Genomic DNA, 20334 nt, shown 5'->3' on the forward strand with positions numbered 1-20334 from the left:
TCCTTACTTCTGTTGAAGGGATATTGCATGGTAGATATGGGTAGAGTAATCCCTGCATACACCTAAGTTGAGTGTCTTAGCCATTTAGCAGTGAGGTCCTGCTCTTCTTAGCCCATTGAATCTTGAATTCTGATGGAGATGAAGCCTCACAAGGAGGGTGTTAAAGTCCTTATCAGCTGTTGCACACGTACCGGCTTCTTAAATCATTGCCACCACTTCGGAATATAAACTTGATAGGGTCTATACGTAGCTTTTTAAGAACAAGTTGCTCTATTAAAGGTGGACACAGAGAAAAAAAGGTAAAGGAGAAGAGGCAGAATCTATGCTTACATTGGTGTGGTATGCATCAGAAGAAAAGTCAGTTAAACTATCTTAAAGTCCACAATATCACCACTCTTAAAATTAGCAAGAGATGGTAGTTACAAGTTACAGCAGGTCCCTGGAGTAGGAAGAAGCACTAAGTTATTCTTCTGAGGCAAAGAAGATGACGTGTTGGAAGCTGATGAAAAATCTGAATTTTCTTACGGGAAAGATGGGATCAGCTGCACAGTGGGTTCAGCAGACTTGAGAATGCAGAATTCCCAAACAAAATGGCATTATTCCACATCTGACAGTTTTTTTTGAAAGGTTTATTTGACAGAGTACCTTGTTTAGTCAAGGTTGCATCAAATGTCAATACGTGCTTTGAACTGTTCTGCTGTTCCTATGTTGTTTTGTTCATGCTGACTGTATCATAAGATTTAATAAAAGCATCTCTTCTTTGAGTTAGAATCATAGAATGGATTGGGTTAGAAGAGACCTCAAGATCATCTAGTTCCAACCCTCCTGCCATGGGCAGGGACACCTTCCACTAGATCCAGTTGCTCAAAGCCTCATCCAACCTGGCCTTGAACACTTCCAGGGATGGGGCACCCACAACTTCTCAGGCAACCTGTTGCAGCGCTTCACCAGCCTCAGAGTGAAGAAACTATGCTGGAGTTGGAGAAACTGATGGGCAGGAAGGTTCAAACTGCAACTGGCACATGCTTATCTGAGACGAGATACAGGAGTTTGAATTCTTCACATTCAGAAGGCTCGAAATCCTAGCCTCAGTTCCACAGTTTCCCTTGTCCAGTAATACAGTACTGATAATGAAGAGTTAAATTTTAAATGATATACTGCAATGGAGGGTGATAGTCGGCACTGGGTGAGAAACTGTCTCCCTGCTTCCACAGAGGTAAGCTCCACAAAGGGCATCTCCTAGTTCGTGAAGAGTTCCTCTTTTCGTATTGACTCTGTGAATTGCCATACTGCCTAGCACTTTCCTTTTAAAGGATTGTCAACATTTGTCTTAACTGTGGAGCTGTTGCATAAATAGCATGGTCTTTCTTCGATAAAGCTTTTAAGAGAGCCACTGTAAGCTTTGTGCATGGATCTCAGTTTCTTATGACAAGTAAGGGTACTTCAGAGCTTGGCTATTGGATGTGCACTCCCAATAACTAAGGGAAGGAACCTGTGGTTTCTAAACTTTTTAATAGGTGTAAGTGGTAATGAGCTTGTAGCTAGCTATTCTGAGAGAGCCAGGCAGGTGCTTGGGAAACTGAGAGAGATGACTGGCTTTGCGAACATGTAGGTCTAGAGCTCTCAACTCAGCTGCTGCTTAGAAGTAGCGACCTTTGTGTAGTCAGCTTCAAACACTCAGTCTTGCCCTGAATTGAATGACTGCTAGGTAAGCAAATTATGATAGGGTGGTGATTGTGTTAGAGATCACATAATGCGATTTTTCTGCAGTTGTTTAATAGCTATAACAACATTGTGTTAGTACTAATTCTTGATAATTGTTTAGGAGCTTTTGTGCTAAATTAACACTTTTGGACACACGAAGGTGAAAATACAAAGTTCATCTTTCATGTGAGTTTACCTTCTTTTTGTGTGATAATTGTTATCTTTTCGGTAGTCTGTTTTTTTTTAAATCCCCATTCTCTCCTTTTTCATCATGTTCATGTTGAGTTTTCCGGTGTAGTAGACTACAAGGCTGAATTTTTGGTAGATAACTCATTGTCAGATTGTATTCAACAGCTGTGGGTAAAAGCATTTCATTAATTTTGGAGGAATTTCAGTCCATTTAATTTATTGTCAGTTATCAAACACCTAAGTACTGATTCTGATACAGAAGACAAACACTGAAGAAAAAAACACCCCTTGCTGCTGCAAAACCCCTCCTCCCCACTCTTTGTGCGCCAGTCCCCGTGCCGCAGGCTGTGGGTGGCACAGAAGACGGGGGTCTGTTCGCAGGGGCTCCCCCACTGGTACCCTCCGGTGAAGGTCATCGTTGCTGGCTGCCCCTCAGGTCCGTTGCTTTTCTCCGCCTCACCTGCTACAAAAACCTTGCTAGCGATGCTTAGTGCAGTCAGTTGGTGCTGAGCGTGAACCACACATCAAACACAAAGCCAGGAGCGGCAGCACCCTGAAGTGTATCTGAAATTTTTTAGCAGTTTATGCTGAGAGCACTATTTTACTGTGTTCTAAACTGCTCAAAAAGGGCTGGTTTACTGTGGAAAAAACGAGAAGCCACTCTTTGGTTTTCTCGTATGCGGGATTGATCGTGTGAATTGATGAACGATTAGGAAGAATGCGTGTGCTTTTACACCATATGATAAATCACTTTTAGGTGTATGTGAAGCATGTGAGAACTTGTGAGTTCTTTTTCAGAACATGGTTCCTATAGCCAAAAAAGTTAGTGTACGTCACACAGCCCAGTTTGAACCAAGTACATTAAGACCACTTAAGTCATTTATTCACTTTAGCAGCTGTTGTGGTTTATTCTGGAATGAATGAAAAGGATGTCAATTTGAAATTCAAAGAGCAAGAAAATGATTAAAGTAGTTATTTTTTACTAATTAATATTTCAGTTAAGGGCAAGAAAAGGAGAGAGCTAAGATGAAGAATAAGGTTCGCATTTGGCAGCACATCACACAGGAGATTGTAGTGATTCCTTAAGACCTCAAAGGAGCAGAGTTTTGCATTCAAGTTTGCTGTAAACAGTAACATAAGTTATTAGCTGTTTATACATTTAGATTATCCAATATCTACCTCAACTATAGCCTCTGTATCCTCTAGGTAAATCTCTTATTTTGGCTCCATTGAACTGTTGCTGGTACTGGTCTTCTCAATTCAATCTTTCAGCCTTCTATGCAGCAGGAGATGGACTTTTCTACACTTTCCTATAACTCAAAAAAAAAAAAAAAAAAAAAAAAGGAGAGATCCCATCCTTCATTCCCGTTGTATTGTTCCTAGTTCTTTTTCTTAGTAGCTCACACCTAGAAAGCTTCAAATTTTCTTTCCATCTCCCAAGAATACTTACATACTTAATTTTCTCAGAAAGAGAAAGAGAAAACGTCTTGAAGTATAGTTTTGCTCTCCTTTTAAGAAGAAAATAAAAGTATGCTTAATATAATCTTTTCTATGCAATGCATGAGTGCTTAGACTTTCTGGTGGTCTGCAGTGATGATTTTTTCATCTTTTAACATCCTTGGGTTTTCATGTTTCAGACTAAAAATAAAAACTATTTTAAAGAAATCTCATGTAACCAAATCATCAAGATGGTAACTATGTTACATAAAGATGTGCATAACTTACTGTATGCTTACCTCCATTACAAAGTTTCCTGAAGCAAGATGTTTTATTACTTGTGCTACAAACATATGTATTGGCTCTTAATAATGCCTGATGTCACATCAGTGAAACTGAGCTTTTTGGCAATTGTGGTGATATGTGTACTGAAACTGAAATTTTAGTGTGGCCATAGAGGGTTTGTCTGCTTTTTTTTTAACAGCCTAGTCACATGAAATATGTTAATTTTATTTCTTCAGCTGACATCTGAAATGTTTGAAGCTGATCTTGAAAAAGCTTTGCTGCTAAGCAAACTGGAATATGAAGAGCACAAAAAGGTATTTGCTGAATTCATCCTAATGTAAAAGCTGTACAGGTTTGAGGCTTGAATTTTAAAAATAAAGCAAAAAAACTTCTAAAGGTACAATTTTCTTCATGTAAATTGTTTGCTTACACTGTTCAGATGCTTCAGAGTTTAGAGAAACACTGGATTTGAAAGAAACCGTATATAATGGTATTGGGTGGGTTTTGTGTATGTGTTTTTTTTTTTAATTGGCCTGCAAAGGTGGAAAATTATTTTTACTTTTACAATTTTCTGGCATATAAATGTGCTGAAATTTTTTAAGAGCACAACAAGAGATCCTGACCTTCCTCAGAAAAAATCCTTGCCCACTTGAAGAGTAAGAGAATCAAAGCACTGACCTTAGGCCTTAAAGTCTTAGTTATGGTTGAGTCATTTGCATTTTTGCTAACATCTTGTCTCTGTTCTGAGTGAAAATATTTTGGTTCTAATAAGCTGTGTACATTTTCTTGGCTGATCAGGATGCTGTTTCTGAGTGGTTCTTAGTGATCATGGAAGAATTGTTCCAAAAAAGTATACCAAGATGAAATTTTTATTTCTAACAGGAAATTGCTTCTTATTTGCGATAAAATGCCAATTTTATTAAAAAGCCAATGAAATGTTATGAAAACATGTAAATTTTAATATGCATCATAAAGAAATAAAAATTGCACATGGACTTCTGTGCAAATATCTCTGTGCAATACTTGAGTTTCTTGAGGGTGAGAGTACCACAGTTCCTGAAAACCAAGGATAAATTTTGAGCATAGATTCTAAAAGTGCTTTTTTAAAGTGAAGACAATCTTCAAGCATAGTGGCATAGCATCGTTTGTAGAGTTTTGGAGAATTACCTCTGAATAATTTAAAATATATACTATATATTCAACATACACAGTACATGAGTACGCTGAACAAATCTTCTTTCTCTGGGGAAAAAAAAAAGCAAATAATTTCCGTCTTTGCTTTCTATATAACAATGTTTTTCTTATGTAAGTTTATTTTAAATTTTATTAAAATATTTGATTAATTAGTATTTAAGATTATTTTTAACAACTAGGACATTGATAATTTGCTAAGAATGTTAATGTAGATGTGTGGGGAGGTGGGACTCTGGTTCAGATGCCTATCATGTGCCTGGCTGTCTGATTTCAAGAGTAGTAAAGTCCATCGGTATAGCATTGCTGCACACTAACAGCTGTCTGACTTCTACTGAATGAGAAAGTGTATTTTGAGAATAAAAAGAAGGTACAGTAGACCCCTGTTTTTTGAAGTAAGTGCTAACCTGCATTGTGTAGCACTCTGCCTTCCTGTGTTTGACTACTGTATATTCTCAGTTTATGAATTTCTGGATGAAGTTTGACGTAGGTGACTGAGGAAGTATTAGCCTGATAGTTCATTTGCTGTTTAGTGAAGAGCAAAGCTCTACTTCAGAGAACAGAATTGGTGCTTAATTGCTGATATGTCTTGCGCTCTTGAAACCAGTCCGAAGCCTGCAAATTACTCAGGCTAAATCTCCTTTAGTGCATTATCGCTTTTTTTTTTTTTACTTTATAAAGCTTCAGGAAAAAATATTTGGGTATTGAAGAAAATTACACCAGTGGGACTTTATTCTTCTAGGAATATGAAAACGGTGACAATACTTCATCTCAGTCAAAGTCTGTGAATAAGAAAGAGAAAAAGAACCAGCAAGGAAAAGACAAACCTCTCACTGTGTCTCTGAAAGACTTTCAGTCAGACAGTAACATAGGTATGCCTTATCATACCATATGAGCTGTTCTACTTGGAATTCTCAGTGTGTGTGCTAACAGCATAATGCCCTTCTGTCTCTATTCATTAATACTGTGTTTAAACAAACACTAAATGAGTTGCAGTTAGTATGTCCTGCCACGTCTAAAAGCTACGTGTTAGCAGGAAAAAAAGAAGAGGTTAAGGAAAACATAATTTCATGTAGTATCCCTGGTGTGGGTGGTGGATTCAAACATTTTTATTGTAACTTTTTAAAAATCTAAGTGCATTTTTTTGTATTACTGAGTTTGCACTCCTCAGGCAACTGAGTTTCTCTGTTTCCTGGATAACAGCAAGTAATTTTTTTTGCCTTTCTTCATGATACTGGCTTTTATTAAGATGAGTAAATATTTAAATAACTTATACATGCTCATTACCTGAGCATTATTTGTATGCTTAAAATTCCTTCATCTGTGTCTGTAGAGCAGAGATTCTGAATTTTAGTGACAAAATCAAGGTAGATGCTACAAAAGGAAGAAAGTAATATGTTTTCTAAGATTTTTTTCTTTTAAGAATGTTTTCATCTAAATCTACAATATTTAGTAAACACATTATTTCCAAATAATCTGAATAGAGGAAAAAGATTAAAAGCACAGCAATCTGGAAGGCATGGAAGACATTCAGGTATACAGTGAGATATATGCTATAAAAGCATAAATAGACTTAAAAAGAAACAAACCAACAAATTCCTTAAGTGTCTGTACCAAAGACATTGCCTTCCACTGTAACCGAAGCAAATGAATATAGGATGCTGCTTTTGATTAAATAATCTGAAAGATCTGGGAGAAGATGCAGATACAGGGACTGATTTGGCTTCTAATGCTTTAGTAATGACTTTTTTTAATTTTTACTTTGAGAGGAGAGTTAATGTCGAAAAACTCCAATAAATGGGTTTTCCCCTGCTCTTCAAAGTGTCTTGCTTCAATAGCCAGCTGTACAAGATTGATTAACTTATTGATGCATTTTTTTCTATCCTTTTCAGATCATCTTGCTAAAAAACATGAGGTAAGTCTTACTCAAACTAGTATAGCTAGAAAAAAAAAACCCACACTTAACCTCATATGTTTAGAAGGTAATTATTTTGGCACTTTCTGTAGTAACAATAAATTGTACTTTCTGAAACTGGCTGATTTCCATTTGGAAAATTCTTACAGATGCAGATTTAATAGAGATGTATGTCTGCAGTTCTTGTATCTCAAGAACTTAGTATTGGCTTGCTTAGAACTACCTCTTCTTTAGTTTTCAGATGTCTTTGATGCAACTTGCAGATTTGAAAGCATGTTAAAAAAATACAAATGTAATACAAAAAAGAGAAGCAAATTAGATAATGAAGTATGGTGAGGCTACTATATTGTACTACAGTCCACAAATATTAAAACTCTTATAGGGAAGTATAGTTTTACAGTGAAACAAAAGATGAATGAGTGTAGTCATAGTGCAAAATTATTAAATTTCAAATTCAAGCTTTTGTGTAGTCTCATCATCAGCTAAGTTTTAACTGTTAATTAATTTCTAGGCTCTTCAATTGGTATCATTCTCTAAGTGGAAAGCACAGTATTCTCAGAATGTACAACCTAAACCAGTATCTAGATGTAATGCTTTTCTATGACTTATGCTGTTTTTTAAACATGTTGATTTGTAGCTCAGTATGAACTTAAATGTAAAGGAAAATATGTATTGTACGCATTTCTGACAGAAACCGAACTCTTCTCAGTCTTCATTGCATGATGGAGGATTCTTCAACGGGCTGGAAGATGATGTTCACAAAATACTTGAACGAGAGAAGAGAAGAGTCCAGGTCACTGATTACAGTGAGGCAGATAACTGCACATCTCATGAATGCAACCAGGCATGTAAAACAACAGTCATTATCAAGTGAAGACGTTTGCCTAATGAAGCTTATTCAGTGATCAGAAGGGAGCACCTCAGTAGAATAAAGCACAAATCAAAAGCATGATAACATTAAAGAATTAAAAAATCCACAACACTAATATTTTTGTCTGTCTGAAGAGGTATTTAAATGACTTAAATTTTTTAACGTGAAACACTTGTGATTGAAATAATTTTTGCTCCACAGAAAACGCCAATATTTATTACTGTGTTTCTTATCCTTTTGGTATCTGTGCACGTTTACCTCTTCAGTTTTGATGAAAAATTCTCCTCTTAACAAACATGTGAGTTGCCTTTCCTTAGAATCAAATGCATATGACTTAATTATTAAGAAGTGATATTTTTTTTTTTTTTTTTTTTGCTTACAGGAGTGTGTTTTGAAAGACGGAAAAACAGAACAACTAAAGCTCGAGCTTGAAAAGAAAGATGCAGAAATTGCAAAACTGAAAAATGTAATAACTCAATGGGAGGTATGTAGGTGATGATATCTTCAAGTAGTAGACAAAACATTATTATACATTTGAAACAAAGTATTTATTAAAATGTGACCAGTCTGTAGAGATGCTTTGAACTGGACAGAGATTATGTATTTACAGAGCAAATTATTCCTTCAGTACCATATTAAGCAGTCTTTCTTGGTTAGTTAAGCATTTAAAACTAATCAAAAGAATCAAGACAAACATCCAGAAATAAACTTCCTATCTGCCATATCAGTCACCACTTGTCTTCTAGTATTGGTATCTGGATCTGCCTTGGAAGTCAACTCTGCTGTGAGCAGGAAGTTGGACTTTCTTGGGTCTCTTCCAACCTGTTTATTTTTTGAATTCTTTTTAGCTTTTCTTGTATTTCAAGAACTACATATTGTTGAGATTTGTTATAGATTCAGTCCAATATTTGAAGTGCTTCAATAAATCAATGAGTATTTTGTCAGGTTTAAGAGAAGTTCCTTTAAAGCTGCAGTGTGACAAGAATGGAGTCCTGTATTTTGTTTTATCTTTTCCTATTACATACAAGTGAAACTGGAAATCATATTCACCATATGCTAAATCACACCAGGAAAAGAAGATTTGCTTGTTAATATAATTACATGGCATTGCTATATAATGAAGCAGCTAGGAAAAATGTCTCTGTCTTCCTGTTTTCAGTCCATGTTAGCATTGTCTGGATAGTATCTAGAGCAAAAAAGGGCAAAATTTCCATGAGGAACCGGCATTGTAACAAAATACAGTAAAGCAGCATAGAATTATTTTAAATTATTTTTTTATTATTTTTATTCATTGCTTAAGGTAGACTGAGCAGGCTGACAGTTTGAGAGTTTTCTGGTGCTTCGAAGAAGTACTTTTACTTATAAAGACATGAACTTTGTTAATAGCTGTTTTCACTGGGTACTAAAGTTGGAATCCCCAGATGAAATTTTAAATATAAACCTATTCATATTTACCACTATCAGCACTTAATCACATTTGACAGAGTAAACACTGTGCATAAGGATACTGGTGAGGTGATGGACAATGATACAGCTGTTTAATTTATGAACTTGTCCAGAGACCTTAATACAGTTTTAGGTGGCCATGAAAGGTCTGGCTTAAATATAAGTTAATTGTCCTCAAAGGCTGGTGTGATATTCCAAGTGGAAGGTAGTAGCTTCTTTGTTACAAAAGTATGTCTGAAATTAAACTTTTTTGAAGAGCCTATAAGAGCAAACTTGAAGAACGTGAAGAGACTTATGACAGGAAAAATAAATTTACAGCTATGATACATGGCTAGAACTGACATTGGTGGCCAATTGAGGAAAAGACTGATACATGAAGGAAGTATGGTGACACCAGATGGATTGGAAAAAACAGCAAAATAGGTTCTTGAGTAGTAAAGACTTGAAAAGGAAAGAAACTAACTTAGTAACAATAACTGCTGAGTAAAATAATCTGTAGAGCAGTGAGGTCTTGTCCTACTTGCCAAGTGACAAGGCAAACTATTTATCTCGGTATCTACAAAGTGCATTATTGGTGTAGTTTTTCAGGGGAGAAACCACAAAGCCTTTGATGCAACAGGCCTGTATGCTTCAGGCAGCCCTGAATGGCCATTCTTGTGCTATTGATGCACTGACATAACTTAGTTGAACCTGCTTTAAGCCTTGAAGTTGCCTTTTTTTCTCAACTTTGAGTTATTAATCCACTTCTCCTGTTGTGTATTCCTTACTTTAGCTGTGATTTAATTAAGACATAGATGGTCTTAAAGGTCTTTCTCAACCTAAATGATTTTATGATTCTACTATTAGATTCTCTGCAGTCATGATTTTAAACACTAAATCTGACTCAGTTATGCTTATTTTATAGAATATTTTTTTTAATCGGGTATGCATGCAGTTATTTAATCTCTTTAATACAGGCAAAGTGTAAAGAAGTGAAAACAAGAAATGCACAGCTGCTGAAGATGATGCAACAAGGTGAAAGTAAGTGTTTTATCAGGAAACTTAAAAGTTCTTTTTAAAACATGGGAACAACTTTAAAAGCAGCTTTTCAAAAATAACCTGACTCAGTGACAGCTATAAAGAACTAAGAAGCTATTAATTTGCAGTGACTCCAGTGAACTACAGAATTTGGACCACACAATACTACAGTATTTCTGTTATTATACAATGAAATAATCAGTTGTATGTTGAGAACATTCTTTGAAGTATAAACTGTTAAGTTAGGTTTTAGGTACAATGACTGAGTTAGACTTTTTTTGCTACTGACAACTATCTGTTCTGGACTGATCTCATTATAATATCTGTTTAGACACTCTTGAGGAAACTGTTCAGTGCTTGCATCTTTGCAAGCTGGGCTTTGAACTGTTGGAAGCATCATTCTGCACCTAAACAAGTCTTTTGTCACACAATGAATAGGGATAGTTAAACCACAGGATTATATATGCAACTGTGTGGTAATTTTCTTCTGTTACAACACTGTTCAGAGTTTTTATGATTCAGAGTTTGTTGTCAAAGCTTGTGGGGAAAAAAATTATATATATATATACACTCATATGTATGTAAATATCCTAGTATCTTTATACTTGTTAAGCATAGTTATCCTTTAATATTCCTGATCTTGATGAAGTTGAGTCTATGATGCTAGCCCCACTAATTTTGCTACAAAATTGCCTTTGCTTTTCAAATATAGCTCTTGAATGTAGTTTCTTCTCCAGGCTAAATTTTCAGCTTAGAAAGAGCTCATTTTTTTTTTCTTTTAAGGATGTTTACAAAAACTATGTCTAAGCTAGTTCAAACGTTCATAATGTGATTCATCATGGTGAATTTTAACTTGGGACTTTATTACTTCAGGTCAATATCTGAGGCCAAGATGAAATATTTTAATCTTGAGAAGGAAAGAAGTGAAGTCCCTAAGGCTTTTGACACGTGGAATAGTAACATACTATAAAACAACCAATCTTCTGTTTTTCTACAGGCTGAGTAGTCTGTATGTTGTGGAGAAGAAAGTTCATGGCAGAATCGAGCCTTGAAAAAACTTCATTTCTTCATACTAAGAATTTTAATTTATCCACAGATACTTCAGAGACTAGCTAAATAGTTTAAACACCTCCCTGTTTGAGTAAATAGAAGTTTCTGTAGCTATCACTGAGCTCATATGTGAAACTTATGATCCAAAAATCTTGATCCATTGTCAATATTCAGTTTTCTGACGGACTTTTTTCTCAACGGATATCTCCAAAATCCATGCTGCTTACAGGGTTAAGTGTGGGTTAAGTAGTGCAAGGTTGGGGTTTAATCTCCAGAATTTTTCAAGCTTCTAGAGATGGCACTGGTAGCTAATGGTTGGTTTTCATTTACAGCATCTACTGTTCTTTTAGTGAGGACAGTATTTTTTTAGAGGTAACAAGAGTGAAATAAAGCAATGTCACGGTGCTATTGCAGAGGAACATGTTTAAATCTAGAAAGATCCTCATGCTGTATTTTTCTCTCTCCTTAGCGAAAGACAAAGCAGAAATACTCCTACAGGTTGATGAATCTCAAACTATCAAAGATGAATTAACCTTACAGGTAAGCAAGGATTTCTAAATGTAAAATTCCATGGGTGTTTCAAAGATGCTATTTATTTAGGGCAGTGCTAGAGGCAAGGGAGGGAGGGAAGCTGAAACAAAAACTTCTCTGAAACAAAAAGTGTAACGTTTCATCCTTAGCTCTGCACTGTGTGTGTCAGAGGACACGCATTATGTACATCTCCAGTACTGACTCACTTAGAACTGTTTCTGGAAAGACACCGGACCTCAGCATGTCTCAAGTGATTTTGCCCTAAACAGCACTTTAGGAATATCATTCTCTGGTAATCTAGGCTAGGAAGCTCAGAAAGGTGCTTCAGAAGATGCTTCTTTCGTGGGTGTTTGGGGTTTTTTGTTTATTTGTTTGTTTGTTTTTCTTAAATTTGTTTCTAGTCTCAAGTTTACGAACACAAGTGAGTTACAAATTACTTAAGACATGTCAGTTGGCAAGTCACTGTAGTAGAGAGCATGCAAGACTTCTATGCTTAGTTTTTGGTCCACAGCAACTGTTAGATCTAAGCCCTTGACTTGTCCAAAAGTCTTACATATAACACGGTACTGTTTTTTTGAGGGTGATGTAATAAGCTTATCTGTGTTGCATAATACGACATCAGTTATGTGCTTTATGGAATAAACTAATGCAGAGTCCAAAAGGTGGAAGAGTTTCTAACTTTATAGCTTTTCTGTATCATTATACAGGTAAACCTTTAAATGTTGCTTGGGAAATAAGTCATTAAAGAATACTTTACTTGTACTTCCAGTTCATGCAGAATGACAGTGGTAGTCACTCTTGAACTCGGCATGTGTTTCCTCTTTGCCTAACACAATACTGATGGAGAACAGCATTGACTTGATAAACTCATAGAAGTTAAGGATATTTTATAAACTCATATTCCGTCTGTTTTTAGGTAACCACCCTTCATGTTGCATTAGAGCAAGAAAAATCCAAAGTGAAAGTACTGCAGGCAGAATTAACAAAATATCAGGTAGTTATTTCTTGTGTTTGTAAGTTTACCTGTTCTTGATGTAGTTGAGACTATCATGAGGTAATGTCTGAACTGACCTATTAGCTCTAATTTTTCCAGTTAAAAAAAAAAATAAGCAGTTCATATTGTAGAAGAAAAACCAATGGCAAAACTAAAGCACAGTTTTGGCAAGTCAAAGTCTACCACTTGTTTTGTACTTTAAAAGTTCTTGAAGTATGCTGGTCAATAAACATGCTTCAAGCAACAAGTTGGTTTCATTGCTTAAGTCTAACTGTGTGTAAGTGGACTGACTGTAGACTTCATGGCTTTTTTTTTTCCACATTCTTTGGTATCTTAGTTCTGTCTCTAGCCAAATCTTTGAGATTCACACCAAGTTGTGTCGAAATAAGTGATAAGATCAGTGTCTTGCTGACTCTGCATGTGCTGTTTTGCTCAACTTGGCTGCTAAGGCAACTTGTGTTAGTGAATTTCACTTAACTTTTGTGTTAATAGCATGCTGCTTCACATTCTGACTTTCATTTAAAGGGCAATAGTGTTTGCAAATAAGGATTTGTACTTGTGCCTGACTTGAGTCGTTTTGGTTTTTGGGGTTCTTTTGGTGTGTTTTGTGTTTGTTTTGACTGTGACCTTTTGCATAGGTTACAAGGAGAGCCTGTAATATATAATAGAGACTTCTAAGGTAGCCGAGTAGTCTCTGGCAAGCTATCCTATTTCAAGTTGCAACACATTGTTTGTGTTGGAAAAATACAATTTTACGAAAACTGGCTTATTAAACCATAATTACTCTTTTCTGATTACATCAAATTCTTTGCCTAGCATTACATGGGGTTCTGTATGTAATCTTGTCTTTTTCTGTTGTCTTTTTCCCCTTGTCATCTTACCACAAATGAGCAAGTTCCTTAAAATTGTCTTGCAGCAGTTGACAAATATATATGCTTGTTCAGTCCTTTATAGACAAGCTGAGCGTTCATACCACTAATTGAAACTAAAGTAAATCTCCTGTCAAATTCAGTCATTTACATCACTGTTCTGACTTACCACTTCAGTCTTCCTGTTTGTTTTCCCCTCCCATCCATGCCTCTGCTGATGTTAAGTATTTTTCTCTGTAAATAGAAAATTTTGAATAAGAAGCTTATCTTGTGGTTAATTGTAATACATAGGATTAAAAGAATAACAGTAGAAAAATTACCAAAAAAGGTATTTTTTTGTATGATTAGTAATCACTGCAAAATCAACTATTCTGTTGCTCTTTTTCCCCTTGATGCTCCTCAGTTTAATGTGTGTTTATGTTTTCACATCTTGCTGTATTTCTTGCTGAATTCATCACCCTGTTTTTTTTTGTTGTTGTTGGGCTCGTTGGGTTTTTGCCTTTTTTTTTAAATAGCTCTGTGTGTTTTGTTTTAGGAAAACAGTCTCATCTGCCTTGCGGAGGTTGTTGTTTCTGCCTTTATTATTCTCTCCTGTAATCTTGCAGGCTGACCAGGACAGCCCTTATTATATTGCTACTTTTTGTGGCATTATCTTTAATATGAGGCCCACCTCTTTAATGGAATGCTGCTTTGAAAGATAAGGATGCCTTTCAAAAAAAAAGTAACCAAAATCTGTGGATAAAAACAAAGGAACAAACAACAACAACAAAAAAATAAGCCAGTGTGTTTTTATCCCTAGATGTTGGCATCTCATTTGTGTTTTCTGTAAGTGCCTTGACTGTTTCAATTTGTATAGCAATATTTCATATTTGGATGAGTTTATATCCCATAATAGTTGTACAATTTAAGAGAAGTATACAACTTAACTCCTGTTTTTTTTTTCTTGTTCGTTTATACTATTTTAATATACAAAATAAATTAAGATACAAAGTGTCCTGTCTAGTATATTAACTAAATGTTTGGTTTAATTCTTTTTTTACAGAGTGGGAAAAAAGGGAAAAGGCACTTAAAATCTGACCAGTGCAGCTGATCTCCACTGCCACCAGATTCAAAGCAGAAAAAAAAAAGAAATCTTTCTTCAGGGTTTTACAGAAATTTATATATTTGTTGTACAACTGCTCAACTATGCAGTTTTTGAACAGAAATTAACAATTACTAGTTTGTTTAACAGTCTGAATAACTGATTTGTTGCACTGCTACAGAAAAACTAGAAAAATAATATTCAAGCAGAGCTGAAACTAACTGTAATGCCATTAGTTTTCCATCGTTCAATAAAATTTACTCTTCCATTTCTATGTTTGAATTCTTGCTTTCACAGAACTTCTCAATTAAGAAGACTTCATTTAATGACTATCAAGATCCAAATGGTATGCCAATGGTCAGAGTTGCACCAAGTCAAAACTGAAAATGGGACAGCTCATGCAAAAGCATCTTGCTGTTGCTGAATCCAGATCTGTTTAAAAAAAAAAAAAAGTCAACTGACATTTTTTCCTTTCCCTGTATAGGACATCATGAGGTTCAGCAAGGCCAAGTGCAAGGTCCTGCACAGGTGCTGAGGCAACACTCAGTAGAAGTACAGACTAGGGAATGAAGGATTGAGAGCAGCCCTGCAGAGGAGGCCTGCGGGGTACTGGTGGATGAAAACCTGAACGTGAGCCAGCAATGTGTGCTAGCAGCCCAGAAGATCCTGAGCTGCCTGAAAACAAGGGCAGCCGAGGTCAAGGGAGGTGATTCTGCCTTTCTGCTCTGCTCTCGTGAGACCCCACCAGGAATACTGCGTTCAGCTCTGGGGCTCCCAGCCAGCACAAGGAGGACATGGAGCTGCTGGAGTGGGTCCAGAGGAGGGCCACTAAAATGATCAGAGGGCCAGAACACCTCTCCTGTGAGGACAGGCTGAGAGAGTTGGGGTTGTCCAGCCAGGAGAAGAGAAGGCTCCAGGGAGACCTTATTGTGTGGCCTTTCAGTCCCTAAAGGGGCCTACAGGAAAGAGAGAGATTCTGTATCAGGGAGTGTAGTGATAGGACAAAGGGTGACGGTTTTAAACTGAAAGAGGGGAGATTTAGATCAGATCTGAGGAAGAAATTTTTCACTGTGAGGGTGGTGAAGCACTGCAACGGATTGCCCAGAAAAATTGTGGATGCCTCATCCCTGGCAGTGTTCAAGGTCAAGCTGGACAGGGCTCTGAGCAACCTGATTTAGTGACAGATGCCCTGCCCATGGCAGGGGGTGGATTTAGATGATGTTTGAAAGTCCCTTCCAACCCAAACCATTCTATGATTCTGTGATCTGTATCTTTTTCATACCAACATGGGTTTCAGCTGCAAAATGTAAAATGTACCATGATGTGGATGATACAGAATAAGGGGTGGATATTAAGTTAATTTTCTTCTTAGTAGCTAGACTATTGCTGCATTTTGATTTAGTATGGGATTTGGCATGAAAACTGCTGCTGACATACTGATGGTTTTAGTTGTTGCTAAGAAATCAAGGACTTTTCCAGTACCCATGCTTTGTCCAGCGTGCAGGTGCACAGCAAGCTGTGGGGGAACAGAGCTGGCACGACGGACCCACCATCCCTGCCTTAGGATGTCAGCTTAGGCCCCAGTAGGCCGATGGAATATTCTATATCATTCAATGTCATGCTCAGTGTATGCGTGAGGGTTGGCTGGGAAGCTAGCCATCTTTTCTGGAACTGCTGTTTTGGGATTTCTCTCCTCTCAGGTAGCTAGCCAGGGCCGGGCCAGGCACTGGTCAGCCAACACTGAGCAGTCACACTGTGCATCACATGCTTGTACATACCATTTTTATTATTACTATTGTCATTTTATTTCAGTTATTAAATTGTTCTTATCACAACCACGAGTCTCCTTCCCCTTTCCTCGTCTGTTCTCTTCCCTGTGGCCTGGAGGCGGGGAAGGGTGAGCCAACAGCTGCGTTTGGGTGCCGGCTGGGTGGAACCCACACCGCATTTCTGCTCCCGCAGTAGCAAACATTTGGTATTTATCACCCTGCGGCTGGGGCCGAGCTCGTCCCTTCAAAGCACGAGGCGGGGTTTGTTTCCTTGGTGTCGCTTCACGAGCTGTCCCGAGTGACGTTTTCCTGCTTTTTCCAACACAAAAACCCGGCACACTGTGAGAGGGCTGCGTTATGGATCAGAGCTCTCGCGGACCAACCGCAGCATGGGAAACTCCTGGTCACCTCCTTCATGATTTTCCTGAAACGCGAAAAGCACAGGGCTCCCGTGCACCTGGAAACAAACCTCAAGCGTCCTTGCGGCAGTTGGAATCGCTTCCCAGGCAGGGAACCTCGGGCGCAGGCGCCGCTCCGCAGCCTCGCCCGTCGGGAGGCGGGCGGCGCGTGCGCGCTGCAGGAGGGCGGCGCGCGGGCCCCGCCCCTTTCTAGTAACTTCCCCGGCGCGGGACGTCATCAGCGCGCGCCGCCGGCCGCCGGGCTGTTTCCGCCCGCCGCTGTGGGAGCGGGTGTCGCCGAGCCGAGCGGAGCCGGGCGGAGCGGAGGGCGCGCCTGGAAGTGCTGGGAGCGGCCCGCCCGCAGCCGGCCAGGCCGCGGCTTCTCTCCCTCCCGCCATGTCGGAGAGCGCGGAGGGTCCCGCGGGGGGGCGCAGCCCCCCGGGCTCCCCCACCCGAGACTCCGCCGCCTCCGAGCCGCGAATCATCAAAGTCACGGTAAAGACTCCCAAGGAGAAGGAGGAGTTCGCCGTGTCCGAAAGCAGCAGCATCCGGCAGGTGAGGGCCGGCGGGGCTGGCTGGGGGGCCGGCGGAGGAGGGGACGGGCAGCGGGGCCCCGGCGGCGGTAGGCGCGGCCGGGTTAGGGCTCGGCATCGGGCGGAGCGCGTCCCGGGGAAAGAGCCCAGGCCCGCGGCTTCCTCCTCCAGCGTTGCAGGGCGAGGGCCCTTCCCGGTGACAAAGCAGCTCCTGCTCGCCCGGGCTGCTCTGGGCGCTGTTGGGTGAGCACCAGCGCCGATCCCAGCCCGGGAGAGGACTGCTGCCATCTGAGGCTAGCGGAGGTAGTGAAGAAACCTCCCTCCCGCCTCGTCTCTTCCTCCCTAGCCTCTTTCCTCCCTCCTGCCATGCCGAGAGCTGGCCCGACCAGCGGATGCAGCTCGTTTTCTAACTGCGAGCTGCCCCGTCGAGCTGACTCAGTCTGCAGGTAGGAGGCTGGCTGGCGAGCTGACATGGCTATAGAAAACATACGCCGCCTCCTGCATTGCAGCACTGTATTCCCAGTGGTTGTCGTCATCTAAAACCAGCTTTAAAGACAGCTACCAGGTTGTGCAAAGATGTCTTCGTTTTGGGGAAGTCGTGTCTTGCGGCCGTGTTTGTGAAATTTGCCATACAAATTAAGTTGTGCCTTCTGCTGTACTTAAATGTGCTAGTTATTAATACAGTACTTGGCATGGCAGTACTGTCAGCTCACTCTGAGTTATTAGGGTCTTTTCTGTGTTCTCCCGAACGCCAATGTCCCGTGGTGCCTTTGGCTCAACAGAAGCAGTGACACCTACTGAATCATCGGCACTGTTTCCTGCAACTCTTCTGTTTTCCTTGGAGGTTTTCCATGCTAGTATTGACTAGAACTTCACTTATTCAGATTAAAAAGATGCAAATCATAGAAAAAGTGTAATCAAAGTGTAAGGCAGGGGCTCTATAAAGCCAGAGTGTCCTGCTTGTGAAGAATGTAGATGTTGCTATGCTAAAGTGCTCCAGAAAGTGAAGTTCCCTGAAGGAGATTTCGAGCTTACTTAATTTTCCATAGAATTTCTCTGAAATTCTCACTGAAATGTCTTGGAATGAGGCAATTCAGTTTGACTTCACGTTTTTTTGGTATGGTTGGTAACTGCAAACCTCACAAAAAAAAGGTTTACAGGTATGAGAGTGCCACTAGTGTTTAGATACAGAGCTTGAAATCATTCCTTATGGATGGGCTGAAAGATACCTTGTGGTTATCAAAGGGGTATACAAAAGATGAAGTAAAGGCTCCCAAGTGTAAAATATACTGCCAGCACCTTGGCTGGAATGTCAGACTCTTGCTCCACCTAGTTTCTGTGAAGAGACAAAATGCTGTTATTTCTTTCAAGTTTTTACCTCTGAGTCTGTTTTAGATTGAGTTTTTTTTGTGTCAGAATTTGGCTTGTCAGTATCCCAGACGTAAGTTGCATTGAGGTCTTCTCTCCAGCTGCCAGAGGTGAGACTACTCTGTCTTTTTGACAGCTGCAGTATTGTGTGCTGTCAGCTACTCTCTGCAAGCTTAATCTAGGCATTTCTCCCGAAGGTAAAATGACTGTGTTTGCTTTTTAGTGTTGTCCACTGCTTTCCCAGCACTCTCAGTCTGAAAGGGATGCTTTTCACTTTTCTGTTCTCCATAGATTTGTGATCAGTGTCAATGCAGTTTTTGTAAAAGTCTTTTCAGATTTTGGGATTTTTGTTTTCTTTTATTTTTAAAAGAGAGTTTCATATGTTGGATCTAACCTGAGGATCACATCTATCCTGAAAAGCAATCTGCTGTTAGTTTGGGTCCTTCAGGAATTACAAATAGATTTACTTAAGATGTGAATTTTGTAATATATTCGACTCTAGCAAGGTTGTTTCAGTTGTGAATGGCAGTGGGGCTGCCAGGTTTTCAAATAAGCAATTGTCTTAAAAAAATGAAATAGTTACACAGCCTAGCAAGAACATGAATTCTTACTGAGAGCAGCCATGCAAGTTTAGGTAATTAATAGAACGCACTGCTGAAAATATCTTTGTTGTCCACAGACATATTAAATGCTGAATGTTGTCTCTCTTGGACCAGTTGTTAAAAGAGTGTATCTGCAGTTGTATCTTGATTCCTGTGAAGTCTGATGGCCTCAGTGGGTCGACCGTTTGCTTGGAGTCCCACACAATGCCATAGCTAGCGCTGAAAAATGCAGTCCCTGTAGTGTGACTAGTATTGACTGTCTCTCTTAAACTGTAAAATTGAGCTGTTGTTAATAATAAGCATCAAAAGTAGATGTGGTGTTTCTAGAGCCAGCCGTGAAAATAGGTTAATCTCAAATACAAGACAAGTTGAACATCTGTTCAAATGCATCTGGGATCAGCAAGTGGTTTGTTCTGTTGGCATAGATACACCTGCCGTATTTGCAGGTTGAAAAAAAAAACAACAACCAACCTGAACTCGTTCAGCAAAATAAACCCCATTCAGTTATGTATTTCTGTAATTAATATTGTGCCTTAGTGAGTTGATTTGTTTATATATTTGCAGTCATTTCAGAATACTGCCAGAGAAAAAGTGTAGATTTTCAGGTAAATATTTTTGGTCATCAGGGCCAAATTTAGGGCTACACAAAGCTTGTTTTCTGTTGCTCTGTTAACATAAATCAGGTTTGCCACCATCCTAAGTGAAAGAAGTTTTTTCCTTGTGTTGGAAGACTTCAGCAATGCAGAATTTGTTATTGCTGATCCTGTGTTGTGTGGCTAAAACAGTGAGTATGCAGGTTGGAATGGAAAATAACCTCTAAGTACCAAGCCACTCTGTGTGGTCAGTAGATTACAAGTGCCACCCATCTGTCTTTTTTTTGTGGAACCTTATTGATTGTGCTGAGCACAGTTTGGCTCAGTATTAGGACAAGGACCAAATACTTGCTTTCTTGACTGGGTTTGATACTGATCTTGCTCTGTGCAGAGACTTAATTAATACATGGTGGGTAAAGATGAGTGCCTGTAAGCCTGCTGACTTTAACTGACCCTAACGGTGCTGACACTTTGGCTCAGTACAGTGTGTG

At 39.1% G+C, this 20334-nt stretch overlaps 2 protein-coding genes across 8 annotated transcripts in view; both read left to right on the forward strand.

Annotated features, from left to right (window-relative positions):
- The window catches only part of GKAP1 (G kinase anchoring protein 1), a 31322-nt gene extending 16677 nt beyond the window's left edge, over positions 1 to 14645 (forward strand). Inside the window, exons 4-13 of one of the 4 annotated variants that reach the window (XR_015222932.1) lie at positions 3852 to 3929; positions 5549 to 5678; positions 6699 to 6721; positions 7413 to 7565; positions 7975 to 8076; positions 9995 to 10058; positions 11575 to 11645; positions 12553 to 12630; positions 14035 to 14324; positions 14542 to 14564. Coding sequence is in view for 2 of the 4 variants with exons in the window: in XM_086629414.1 (XP_086485540.1) it covers positions 3852 to 3929; positions 5549 to 5678; positions 6699 to 6721; positions 7413 to 7565; positions 7975 to 8076; positions 9995 to 10058; positions 11575 to 11645; positions 12553 to 12630; positions 14542 to 14589 (747 nt within the window). In the remaining 2 variants the exon portion in view is untranslated. Of the gene's footprint in view, positions 1 to 3851; positions 3930 to 5548; positions 5679 to 6698; positions 6722 to 7412; positions 7566 to 7974; positions 8077 to 9994; positions 10059 to 11574; positions 11646 to 12552; positions 12631 to 14034; positions 14325 to 14541 lie in introns of all 4 variants that reach the window. The other 3 variants (XR_015222933.1, XM_086629414.1, XM_086629415.1) reach the window with 3 other exon arrangements.
- A 2487-nt stretch (positions 14646 to 17132) lies between these two features.
- The window catches only part of UBQLN1 (ubiquilin 1), a 33446-nt gene continuing 30244 nt past the window's right edge, over positions 17133 to 20334 (forward strand). For all 4 annotated transcript variants that reach the window (XM_086628691.1, XM_086628692.1, XM_086628693.1 and 1 more), the window contains exon 1: positions 17133 to 17302. In XM_086628691.1, the coding sequence (XP_086484817.1) occupies positions 17144 to 17302 (159 nt within the window). In that variant the 5' untranslated portion in view covers positions 17133 to 17143. The remainder of the gene's footprint in view (positions 17303 to 20334) is intronic.

Source organism: Tauraco erythrolophus, chromosome Z (assembly GCF_009769465.1).
Source record: "Tauraco erythrolophus isolate bTauEry1 chromosome Z, bTauEry1.pri, whole genome shotgun sequence".
NCBI lineage: Eukaryota > Metazoa > Chordata > Aves > Musophagiformes > Musophagidae > Tauraco > Tauraco erythrolophus.